General features: G+C 44.5%; 1 protein-coding gene across 2 annotated transcripts in view; it reads right to left on the bottom strand.

The window, feature by feature from the left end:
* REV3L (REV3 like, DNA directed polymerase zeta catalytic subunit) overlaps positions 1–10,522 on the bottom strand; it is a 114,542-nt gene extending 104,020 nt beyond the window's left edge. For both annotated transcript variants that reach the window (XM_014263510.2, XM_088052599.1), the window contains exon 1: positions 10,318–10,522. In XM_014263510.2, the coding sequence (XP_014118985.2) occupies positions 10,318–10,456 (139 nt within the window). In that variant the 5' untranslated portion in view covers positions 10,457–10,522. The remainder of the gene's footprint in view (positions 1–10,317) is intronic.
* Positions 10,523–13,109: the final 2,587 nt, after the last annotated feature.

The raw sequence follows: 13,109 nt of genomic DNA, 5'->3' as shown, positions 1-13,109 counted from the left end.
GAGTGCCTTCTACACCAGAGGGTCGGTCATGCTGACACTCGCAACAGGCTGAAGAAACAGGTAGAAAAACTTCACAGAGCCCCACAAGGAGAAATGAAAAGACTTACCCTGGGGAGGAGTAACTCCATACATCACTAGGGGCTGGAGGCAGACTGTCTGGAAAGCAGTTCTGATGGAAAGGACCTGGGGTCCTGAACATAAATAAGCAGCCACAAAGAAGGCCAAGAGTGTCCTGAGCACCATTAGGAAGAATAACACCAGCAGGTCGAGGGGCATGATGCTTCTCCTCTGCTCTGCACTAGTGAGGCGCATCCTGGAGTGCTAGCTTCAGGTCTGGGTTTTCCAGCACTAGACATGGACATATTAGAGTCAGGCCATAAAGATAATTAAGGGCAGGGAACACTGGACATAGAAGGCTCAATAAGCTAGGATTTTGTAGCCTCGGCAAGAGAAGGTGGGAAGGATCTTACTGATGTGCATGAATACCGACAGGAAGCACTAAAGAAGAGTGAGTCTGACTCCTCAGTGGCACCCAATGAATGAACAAGAGACAGTGAGCACAAACTTAAACACAAGAAACTTAAAAAGAAGAAGTCTAATGGACTTCCTTATTTCTTTGATTTGGTCTGTTGTGAGTGTGGTCAAACACTGGAAGTTACTTAGACAGGTTGTGGCATTTTCATCCTTGGAGCTGGTCTAGATAGCCAGCTTTGTGCATGGTGCTTGGACTAACTAGACAATCTCTAGAGATATCCCTTCCAACATGAACATTAATCTGAGGGGGAAAATACACTTCTACTGTAAGAAATGATAAACAGATAACCCATGGGAGAACTGGGTTGTTTTTACTGCTGCTATTTTGGTCTAACAGTAAAGACAGCTAAATGTCAGTTCCATAAAGCTAATTCAAACATTAAAATATTTGATACCATAGATTTGTTTTACGTCACTGTAAGAATCTGCCTGTAATCTCTTCTGATTTCCTACAAACAGCAAGACAGGTTTCACCGCTTACAAATGTGAATGCCACAAATCCATTTGCTTAACAGTCAATGGACAAAGACATACAAAAACAAAGAATGATTCATTCAGTATTTTGTAACACTTTAGGTAGCTTAAATATGTAACTTTTCAAAAGAAAATACAGAAGTTTCTATATCAAGAATTCCAGAAAATAGCCTCTTCATCGGGTTAATAAGCCTAATAGGGATGGCAGAAATAAAAATTTGTTCATTATTGATCCGAAGGCAGTACCTGCCAACATGAGGGCTGAAGCAGTTTCAAATTCCCACAGCTTAATAAGATCTGTGCTAAGCAGAAAACCAGCTAGGTAGTTTCAAACACAAAATGAAAGACTCATTATGCATCTCATTATACAAAACTTGGAAAACTTCTATTGTAAACCTCCCCTGAGGTGTAATGTCAGGTATTATGGATTAGGTGCAACATTCCACAGTCCTTTCAATATTCATACTGAGTTCTGCATGTTGATATTGCACCTAAAATAGGACATGCAGCTTTGCTGTAGTAAACACTGGTTTAGTCAGCAAACAGCAGAGGCACAACTTGAATGTAAATAAGCAGGGATGCTCCTACTTTTTCTCTAATTTTTGGGAAAAGAACATGTCACTAGGGGACAAACACAGCTGAGCAACGGTCTCTGCACTGAATATTCTCTCTTTTCTTCTTTCCAGATCTTAATCAGTTTTTACCAACAACACCAAAACCCTCCAGTAACTTTCACAGTGTAGGGCAATCAGCTTTAAGACAGCTAGCTACCTGGCAACCTTTCAACACCACTTGAATGCAACTGTGCTTACCTGGACACACAAGCAGGCTGTACAGAGCACCTGGATACTCACTGCTGACAAGAGTAATCTCTGTAATCACAGAATGGCTGAGGTTAGAAGGGACCTCTGGAGGTCACCTGGATCAAATTCCCTGCCCAAGCAGGGCCACCTAGAGGTGGCTGCCCAGGACCACATCCCGAGAACTTTTAAGTGCCTCCAAGGATGATGACTCCCCAACCTGAAACCAGAGAAGGCATGCACATATACACCGAAGTAACATAACATGAACTCATAAACATGCAGTCAACATAACAGACTGCAAATATATGAGTTGGGGAAGAAGTTATCAGAAATGGCTGTCTGCATACTGATCACAAGAAGGCTGGAACATACAGACATCAAATGGTTCCCTAATAAGCCATATGGCTCAGCCCACCAGCAAGTGTGAAGTTTTACTTAAATGCCCTGCCAAAAAACACACAAACTTCTGCACACCTTATAACTCCCTTGTAATAAAAAGCAGCTCCTTTTCTTTCTTCAGAAAGAAAAGAGCCTTAACAAACACACATGAATGCAGACTATGCAAGAAGAGACATTTTGGGCAGTCCCTGTATCTGGTACAAACTTTTCTGGTATTTATGTAGATTCTTGTATATTTTGGGCTCTGTTCTCAGTCTTAACTGTATCACTGGCAGAAAAAATGCTGCCTGTTTTCAAGCTCACATAATTGATTATTCCACTGTATTCTTCAGAATTATTAGTTTCACCAGAATACATATAGGTATTGTGAATAACAGTGTGATTGTGTGTAACTATACAGATTTCACAGCCAATATTTGTAATCAATCCCTGGACCTTGTTAACCAAGCCCATGCCTTAACATTATAATTGTTACCACAACTGTAACCTCGATCAACATATAAAAGAACATTACTGTTCACATTCCTTTACTACTGGGCAATGTAGTAGCATAGAAATAACAGTATTTGTAGACAGCAGCTTCTTCACTTTACTATCAGTTCTGCTATTTATTTGATGTGGGACCCTAGGTAAATTCACCCTTCCTCACACGGGAAAGAAAGATACACATAAAGTATACCTTGATGTCTGTCAAGAATATGTTCCTGAAATGTGAGATAATTCAATACAGAGAAACGATTTTCCCCACAGAATGAATGTGATACAGAGGAGACATACAGAGGAACTTAAAAAATGCACACAATTTTAACATATAGGGGCAGCACATATGACATGGCAAACAGTGAGGAAAAGGCAAAGAATCAAGTTCATCAGTTGTCACCTGAACAATCAGTGATGACAGACAGGAGGCTGAGATATTTGCTTTGCAATAGCTTAAGACAATAGAGTCTCTTTAAGGTGTAATTAAAGAAGAAAAAAAAATTCAACTGCCAATTGTCCTGAGATTTTGACAAGCAGGTCTCCTGTGAGACTGAATCTTCAGTGACTCTGTCCAATCATTATTAAAAATTTCAGCTGCTTCATTTGTGAGACAGAACATTGACTACAAATCTTCTAGTATGAGTGTTCATACTGCCTCCTTCCAAATGGTTGTATGTTCACCATCATGATTCTCAGAGGTCCACTGCACACAGAGGTCAGTCAAGTCAAGCAAGGGTAAAGGACAAAACCAAGTAATGACAACAGTTAGTAGAAGAGGTTATTATTAAATGATCAATACTGGAACTTTGAGTATGAGAGACTGAGAGGAAATTGATAGCATGGTATTATCACACCTGCTTCCTTCTTTCAGAGATTTATCTTGTCTACTCAGACTGCAAAAATTACTAAGCAGGAGCTGTTTCTCACTGAGTGTTTACACATCATCTCATCCTGCCAATCTCAGTTGTGATATGCATGTGCTTCTCTGGTAAAAATAAGAGAGACAACTATTTTCAGACTAGTGTGCTATTTTGAGGAGGTTCATTTTACACACTGAAAAAGAATATATTTCAACAAGCAGCCAAAAAACACCCTTAAGAAATATGTAATAGAACTGGAAATTGTAGTTGAGATAGATAGGCTCCTGGTCTACTTCCAGGGACACTAATCATAAAAACCAATCCCAGATTCAATACAGATGAAGCTACTTTGTGGGCCACTTTGAAGTCTGCAGCTGATCGAGTTTTAAGTATATAGTGTAGGGTCAGTTATGCATGTATTTTTTCCACTGAATTACAACAGCACAAAAATATTCAGTGACTTGACCACGTGGTACTCTACAATAGGAAGCACAATATTGCTTATGAACTCAGTATCTGGATTCTATTTAGAACATCAATTTTGTCACAGTATTTTAAAGTTTATTTAAGAAACAGAATTTTAGCAAGTTATATATATACAAACATGAAATTGGCTACTTAAGTTTCATGCTAGTGAAGCAGAATCTCAGTTTATTCAGGCAGCATCTCATTGCTCAAACAACTCAGCAGGCAATCTGTACAAAGTATGTAACAAACGCCTCTTACAAAAAACACAAAAAAACACCAAAGACAAAAATCCAGAAGGTTCTTAAAAACAACCCAACCAAACACAACAACCTGACCAAACTCCCATCCCCACCAAAACCTGACAATTTAGAAAACATATCCTTTTAATACATGAGGCAATTTTTCAAACAGCTCTTCAGAAGTATAAGAAGCCTGTCAATTCAAGATGCAGAAATGTTATGTTGGAAGGGAAGCTACACTGTACAACACAAAAATCTTTTAGGCCATGTTGTAGCCTACAGAATAACCCTTTGTCAAGAGTTGTATGCTGCTATGTTTTGGGAAAGGGTGTGAAAAGGTAAAGCAAAAGCACAAGCCTCATAACAATGGCTGTATCTTTGCATCTTCTCACTGTGAAGCCACAGAAGAAAGTGGAAGTGTCAGCAAGAACTAGTACTTACCTCTGGGAAATTGAATATAGGAAGTAGCAGCAACTGGAACGATGCTCAGCTGTGAACACTGACCTAAGGAAGCTACAGGGAATGACTACTGCGGAGGACAGTGTCTCAAATGGTAGTGAAAATGGGGAGAGCAAAAGTTCATCGTGAGCTGACCATAGAAAGCAGCAAGATCCTGCAATGAGTCCAGTCCTTCTCAAATGAGCAATAACAAGAGGACAGAAAGACAGACACTGGATGGGATCAGATATACAGCCTAGCCAGGTCAGTGAAGGGGAAAGGGGAGGGGGAAGAACAGAAGAAAGAAGATAAGCATGCCCCTTCACTGAGTCATACCAGAGCTACTGCTGCTGGAAGGGAGCCAGATTTTAGCTGGAGCTTTTGCCTCTGCTTTTCTTTCCCCCTCTCAGAAAACCAAGAAGTGAAAGCACCAAACTTAGATGTCTACCTGAAACACATTCAGATTTTGCTGACTGTAAGCCCCTACTCTATATAACACTTAGCCTCAGAAAAACTTGTAATCAAAAGCATTCAAGAGTAACTTAAAAACATCCTTTTTTTTTTTATTGGCTGGGTTTCTGTGCTGCCCTGAGTAAGATTCTTTCTTGGATCAGTGATTTCATAATGTAAAATACAAAACCCCTCCAAACAAGACAAATACATAAAGTGGCAGTTGAGGACGGCAGTTGTATTACTCCTCGAATTACACACTGCTTTGTCCTACATAAATTCCTAATCTGCCTTCTCCAAAGGCCTTCCTGTCAGCTGAACACACATTTCTCAGCCTAACACCCTTCAAAAGCAATTTAAAAATGTGCAACTATTTTTGTGCAATTTATCACGTATCAGCCTCAAATCACATCCACATCAAAATTATTTTTTTCTGCAAATATTTCAACTGACAATACTCATTATCACAAACCAACAAGTATCTCCTATGCGGTTTATGAGTAGTATCCTCATCAAGTTACTTGTGCTTGTCCTGTTAAGTGAAGTGATAATTTAGCAACCTCAGCTTGCTTATTAATGTATCTCCTAAAATGTCACCCAGTTCATCTAATCTCTCTGATTTTTTTTATGAATGGATTTACAGCTTGGTTCTTTCTGTAGTTGAATAAGCACCTGACAGAAACACTCAACTGAGCTTTCATGTACATGTTCTGAAATGGTCAGTGAAATCTTGAGGACAGACTCCAAGAGCCAGTAGGAAACAAATCAAAGCTTTAATACCCCCATACACCACAAAAGATCTCATAGTAAATAAATCTTCACAGTACCAACTAAATGGAAGCAACATGGTATAGCAATCTTCTTCTGAGATCACCTACATTCAATATAAGTTGGAATGAAGCTTAGGGTGACTTACAGTGCTTGATTTGCAAACTGGGAAATTAAATTCCACATACTTTTTCAGATGAATAAAAATAATACAGACATGGCATCTAGTCACTAGTGGGGTTCTGTAGGGCTCCATCCTTGGCCCAGATCTGTTCAACATCTTCATTAACGACTTGGACACAGGATATGAAGGAATACTAAGTAAGTTTGTGGCAACACTAAATTGGGAGGAGCTGCTGACTCCCTCAAGGGCAGAAGGGCCCTTCAGAGAGACCTTGACAAATCAGTCAGATGGTGAACCATCAACCATACGAAATTTAACAAGGTCAAGTGCCAGATTCTGCAGCAGGGATGGAGCAACCCTGGTTTTGTGTATAGATCAGGGAACAAGACGCTGGAGAGCAGCACTGCGGAAAGGGACCTGGGGGTTCTGGTCAATGGCAACTTGAACAAGAGTCGTTAAGCTATCAGAGATCATCCAAAGGAGGGCCACAGGGATAATGAAGAGCCTTCATGGGAAGCCACATGGGAAGCAGCTGAGGTTTGCTTGGTCTGTTCAGTCTGGATGAGACTGAGGAGAGACCTCATTGTGGTCTTCTAGCATCCTCATGAAGGAGGTGGCGCAGATCTCTTCACTCTCGTGACCAGTGACAGTAGTCAAGGGAATGGTGTGAAACTGCATCAGGGAAGGTTTAGGTTTGGTTATCAGGAAAAAGGTTTTCCTGGCATTGGAACTGGCTCCCCAGGGAAGTGGTCATAGCACCACACCTGACAGAGTTCCAGAAGAATTTGGACAACACTCCCAGGCACATGGTGTGAATCTTGGAGTGTCCTGACCATGGCCAGGAGTTGGACTTGATGATCCTGGTGAGTCCCTTCCAACTCAGCATATTTTGTGAATGACTAAGACCTATGGAGTAACCTCTTCCCAAACAAAACTATAAACATACATGACTTTTATGATTACAGATATGTCTTACCTTAAATATATCTGTTTTGAAGCTATAAATTCAGGTACATATGTGGTTGCAAAAATCATCACAAGGGTCAGATTAGCAACAGGAATGACAGTTCGAGAACTGACAATTCAACTAACAATGATACACTAACAGAAAAATAAATTTTCATTATAATTTCACTCTGAACAACAGGCCTTGCAATTTTTCCAAGTTTTCTTCTATTTTTACAAAAAGCATTTACAAAAGTACTACTTAGCAGACCATACTGCCTCAGAATAGAATGTGACTTTGTTTCATACTTGAGCATTAGCTAGTGAATTAAAACCTATTGTTTTTTATGTATAAGCAGCAATATTATGAGACTCCCTTAGAGATACAAATACTGCTGTATCAGATAATATCTATGCTCTTATACAATAAAGCATGAATTCAACACTGCTTTCATTGTATTACCACCATGGCAGTGTTGCAGCATTTCTGATACTATACTTTTGTCCACATCACTATGTCAACAGACATGTCAGTCTGCTTAAAGCACCAAACAGCCAAAATTGAATGAAATGGCTCAATCAGTTCACTTCACCTTTTGCTAGTGTAATCAGAATTTTACTGTTTATTTCAGAGAATAACGGAATATAGAAGGTGGATCCTTGGGCTTAAATAAAATTTTGTTTCCTCACATTTCAAGCTCTTACTATGCAAAGATGTAGAACATCAAGACAGAATTTGCACAGCCTTGCCAAATACAACAAGATTTCTTCCTCAAAACACATAAAGAAGTTGTCAAATGTTATTGTCAATGCAGTCCATTCTAGGAGCTGATCCTTCCATTACTTTTAATTAAAAGTCTGTTTTTTTCCTCCCCCAACCACAAGCTGCTTTCATTTTATAGATTGTACCAGTAAACCTTTACAAATTAATTGTTGAGTACTGGATTACATAAAAGGTAACTCTGGCAATCCCTGTCATTCACACACCTCACTGAGTGCAGTACCTCCACAAGATGGGGCAGAAAGCACAGATGGGTGCCTTCAGGACCATGGTCCATAGCTGCTGGTGGACACAAGGATACAGCGGTGCCAGACGTTTGACTTTCTGAACATCTGCATAAGCCACTGCCACTTACCAATCAAACCCCCTTTACTCAGCAGGTGAAATTTTCAGTCTGTTCTGAACTTGACTCCCAATTAGCTGCACAGCTTGGGCACACAGCTATAAACACACTAAGAGTCATGCAAAGTTAATCATGCTGGAGGTGGAGCAGCCGATACAGCCATAATGGGTTGCTACCATGGAGGCAACTGAGCACCTTTCCTGAAGGTAAGGCACACACATTAAACCCAGTGAGAAAGGGCTGTTCCCACCCAGACCAACTCAAGTGAAGACAAGCATCACACTGCCTGTAAGCCAAACGATAAGGACATCCCATTGTCTTAGACAGTATGCTAGAAGTTGTTTTCACTACTCCTTTTTCCTGGAAGAAAATGTCAGTGTAGATGTAACCGATTACACTTCGTTTTAAATTTCAGCTCCTAAGAAATAACCTGAGAATCACTGTCAGAGTACTTCTGACAATGAGTGCTTAGGTCCAACACCTCTGAAGAGAGAGAATTACATTTCTCTGTTTTTCTAAGAAGAAAAAAAAAAATGCAGGAACGCAGTAAGAAGCTCATGAAGTTTAATAGCAAACATTACTACAGGTACAGAACACTAAAAAAATTAGAAGTTTAAAAAGGAAATAAATAGGATAAACAATTAACACTGCTTTTACAGGCTCTAGTGAATTGTCTTCTCTAACGAAGACAAATTAGAAACACTTCTATTATGCAAACTGACATTAAAGTTTATGGTTGGGGAAGCCAGGGATTTCCTACTGTATTCCTAATAGCTGGACAACTAAACTACTTCACTGTTTACTTTATGATGCCACATTCATGATATGGCATTGCCTAAACATTTTCTTAAAAGAAAATAAGCCTTAATGAGTTAACCACACGCATGCACAAAAACCCTGCTACCTGCCAACAACCCCAGGCTCTACATTTTTTAATCATGAAATAGTTATTCCTGCCATTACATAAATATTATTACATAATATCTCCTTTGTATGCAGAATTAGAGCTACAATAAAATAGGTCCCACTATTTCAATATTGTATCTATTAATCCCACTCGTTCACTTAATAATTTAGAGCTGTAGTTGCATCAGAACACAACAGCTTGAATACGTCACGTTTCTCTGTGCTTATACAGAGAAGACAGTTAATTTTGGATTTAAAAAAAACAAAAAACAAGCCAACAAAAAATACAACAAAAATATCTGCTCTACTATAATAACCACCTGAAGGGAAAGGCACCTCTGCCGTGCTCTTTATTACACGTTTTTTGTCTTGCCTAAGGTTTAATGTATGTCAATCAAGAGATAATTTTCAACATGCTAGTCAATAAAATATGCAGAAATACTTTAATTCTCAATGTCAGCATTACACAGCATATGTGTAAAGAGATCACAAGCAATAATACTTAGTATGTCTAGTATCTCAAAAGCCAGCGTTTTTTTCCAATTTAATATTCAACAACAAACTACAAGGCATATTAAATTAATTTTCCTAAGTATTTAGTTTGTTAGAAATTTGTTCTGAGAACGTATTTGTTTGCATCGGTCAGAAACACATGTGAGACGTGGGACGGCTGTAAGCACAAGGCCACACGGCGAAGAGGCAGCGAAGAAGTGGCATGTGACATTCGGGAGTCTCGGGGGGCAACATGTGGCCGGCGCTCAGGACGCTCCTCTCTGCAGTGCAGCACCGCTGCCTCCGGCCGTGCGCGATCCCTGCCGCGACACGAGCCCCCACTTCCCAAGTGCCGCACAAGTCCCACTTGTGCCCGCGCTCAGCGCCTTCCCCTTGTCGGCTCGCCCTCCCGCAGCCAGCAGCTCCCGGGAAAGGCAGGAGAGCGGCGGTGGGTACCGGGAGCGAGGGCGGTACGGGCCGGCCCCGGTGTTTGCATAGCTGCGCCGCTCTCCCGGGGCAGCCCCGCACAAAGCCCCGCCGGCCGCGCAGCCCCCGCCGCCACCGGGCGGGCGCGGCGCGACACCCGGGGCAGGTCCCCGCTCCTCGCCGCTGCCCTGCCGTCCCCGCGGCCGCCGCTGGCAGGTGAGACGCGCCGCAGCGGCGGCGCCGGGCGCGGAGGGGGGGGCGCGACCCAGCCACAAAGAGCGGGAGCGGGGTGGGCGGCGGCGGGGCCGGCGCCAGCGCGACCCGCGGCGCCGCAGCGGGGGGACGTCCCCGCCCGCCCGTCCGCCGGTGGCGGGGGTCATCCCTTACCTGCAGGGGTGGCGCCGAAGACTCTCACGACGGGCACCCGTTTGACCGGGGCCTCTCGGAAGCGGGACTGGCAGGGGTCCAGGCCGGGCAGCGGGCTGCCCATGTAGTAGTCGGCAGTCACGATCCGCACTGAGAACATGTTTGTTCGCCGCCGCCGCCGCCGAGGCACCAGCACAGCACCGAGCGAGCGCGGAGCGAGCGCGGGGCCCGCACGGCTCCCCCCCCCCCCCGCCGCTGCCCCCCCAGCGAGCGGGCGCCCGAGCGCAACACTCCCCGCGCCTGCCGCTCCTCGCCCGCCCGCGGGAGCGCGCGCAGCCCCGCACGCGCCTTGTCTGTGTCTCTGCTCCCCCCACCCCCCCACCCCCCCGCTGCCGCCTGATGCTGCCGCTCTGGGCGCGTCCGCGGCGGCGCGCTCCTACAGCCCGTGCGGCCGCGCGCCCCTCAGGGACAGCGCGGGCTCGTGCCCCGCGGGCGCCCCGGCGGCGACGGCGGCGCCCCGGCCCCGGGCGGCAGCTGCTGTTGCCATGATGATGTCGTCACGGATGCAACCATTGGGGGGACGGGGGGGAGGGGGGGCGTGGATGGGCCATGTGTTGTGGGGAAAGGAGTTCAAGGTGCGGAGGAAGTGTCCCTCACTCCCCGACACACACACGCGCTCCCCCCATCTTTCGGTTGGGCTCGGCAGGCTGGGAGCGAGTCCGCGTAGGAGTGGGGGGAAAATCTTCCTATCGCTTCCCCTGGTGGCGAGGGAGGAGGCAGGGAGGGAGAGAGACGGCCTCGGTGATTCGGCGATCGGCCGCGCGGGCTGGGGGTGAGGCTGCGGAATCCCGAGCCGCGGATGGGGCGGGAGAGGCAGCGCTGCCGGGACACGACGGGGTTAAGCTGGGTCGACCGCCATTTTGAATGGCGGGGAGGTGAGGCTCCGCACGCTTCAGGGACCAGCCAAAAAATAACCAAACCCTAAGAAGATGGGGGCGAGGAGGGAGACGGGACCGGGAGGAGGGGGTGGAGCGGCCGCGCTCCCGTCGGCGCCCGCGCGTCCTCGGGCTGTGACGGTGAGCGCGCGCAGCGCGGGGTGGGGGCGGGGCCGGGGCTGCGGAGGGACGGCGGCGATTGGCGGCGGGGCAGAACGCGCGGAGGGGGCGGGGCGGGGTGGGGCTGGGCCGGGCGCGCTGCGGCGGAGCGGCGGGGGCGGGGTCTCGGCCCCGCGGCGGCCGCGTCCTCCTCCTGCTGCTGCCCCCGATCCTCTGCCTCCTCCTCCGCCCTTTAGGAGAACTTGCTTTGCGGTTTGCAGCGCTCTCCTGCAGGTTTTTATTGAAAACATAAAACAGGCTTTACTTCAGGTTGAGGCCTTGAAAAAAAACTTGGGTTTAGGTTTTTAAGATTCCCGTTGCAGTCTCTTTTGTCTGAGAGGTGCGGATCCGGGGGTAAAAACCCCAAGACACAGCAAATATCCAAAGAGCTGGCGGTGTGGGAGATGAGCCGGTTAAAAGGCCAAATGCTCTCACACGCACTCAGGGCGATGCTGATACATGTGCGTGCAGGACTGGATGATACGAGACAAATGTACAAATCTATAAAACCTGACAAACGTCCAATATGTAGAACACATGTTTCGCATTTTGGTTACATGTGTTTCGGGTTTAGATTTGAACAAAAGACAGGTCAGGCAGTTGCTACCCTTCATTTTTTCATTGTAATGAACAGGAAGCTTGCCTGTCTACTCAAGGGTAACTGGTTTCCTACTCTTTCTTTGTAAGCTGTTTATTTTTTCTAGCTCACATCTGTTTTCCTCCTTAAACTCTTTTTTATGTGAACAGGAAAAAAAAAATCCAACTACCTAGTCATCAAGAAATCTTGTGTCACAGAAGTGGTTGAAATAGGGTTGAAATCCAAATTATTTTCATTGTATCTAAAGAATAACTGAGCCGCAACTTTAATTTTTGACAGTTGTTTACATTTGCAAAGCTAATATTTGGAAAACCTTTGGAACTACAAAAATACTCTTATGAATACTTAGGTTTCACAAAGGCTAATAAATCACTAGGAGCTTACTGGTGGGGCTTGTTAACAAACAACATCTCTAACTATTGTTATTTGAATGTATTTTGTAGTGCTCCCTCACTAATCCACTTCCTTAATTTTCTGTAGAACTTTGGTAGGGACAATAGCAGTTCTTCTGTTACTCCATTCCATGCTCTGTTTTCTACTGTTCACATGATCTTCTTAACTTGCTGAGCATTGTGTCTCCCCACCACTGTGTATTTCACTGACAGTTTAATGTATTTGAACACTGGCAGATGTTCATGAGCTGCATGAGCTGAAGGTACGTCAGCAGTCCTTTTCTGTGCTGGGGGATACCAGTCCACTGCTGTATTCTGTTGTCATCTGCACAGGCAGGAAGGAGAACATGATGTTGTATCTACCCCTCAGCTGAGTTGGTGAATAAACCAAGACATTTGAGCCTCTGGTGGATTTTGGCTTCTCCTAAATGACTGTGTTGTGTGAGATGTAGCACAAGTTCATACCTGGTAGTTCTGCTGAAGAGAAACCAGTTATCCACAGTAGAATAGTGTAGAAAGCTGAAATAGTAATTTCTTTTATGTTTATTAAATCGGGGAGGACCATGCTTTGAAATCAGAAAGAATAAGAACAGTTGATTCTGTTCTCAAACCTAGAGCCAGTTTCTTGTTCATGTGAAGTATTAATTTGATTTCTGAAAACGTTACTCTCAAAAGTGACTTTCCTCTTTGATATAAATAGCTTAATCTGAGTGGTAGTCTTAAAGCCAT

Source organism: Pseudopodoces humilis, chromosome 3 (genome assembly GCF_049639895.1).
Source record: "Pseudopodoces humilis isolate 2021_Gansu_Grassland_sample_001 chromosome 3, ASM4963989v1, whole genome shotgun sequence".
NCBI lineage: Eukaryota > Metazoa > Chordata > Aves > Passeriformes > Paridae > Pseudopodoces > Pseudopodoces humilis.
Note: the sequence above shows the minus strand (reverse complement) of the source record. Positions and strands in the feature narration are given on the sequence as shown.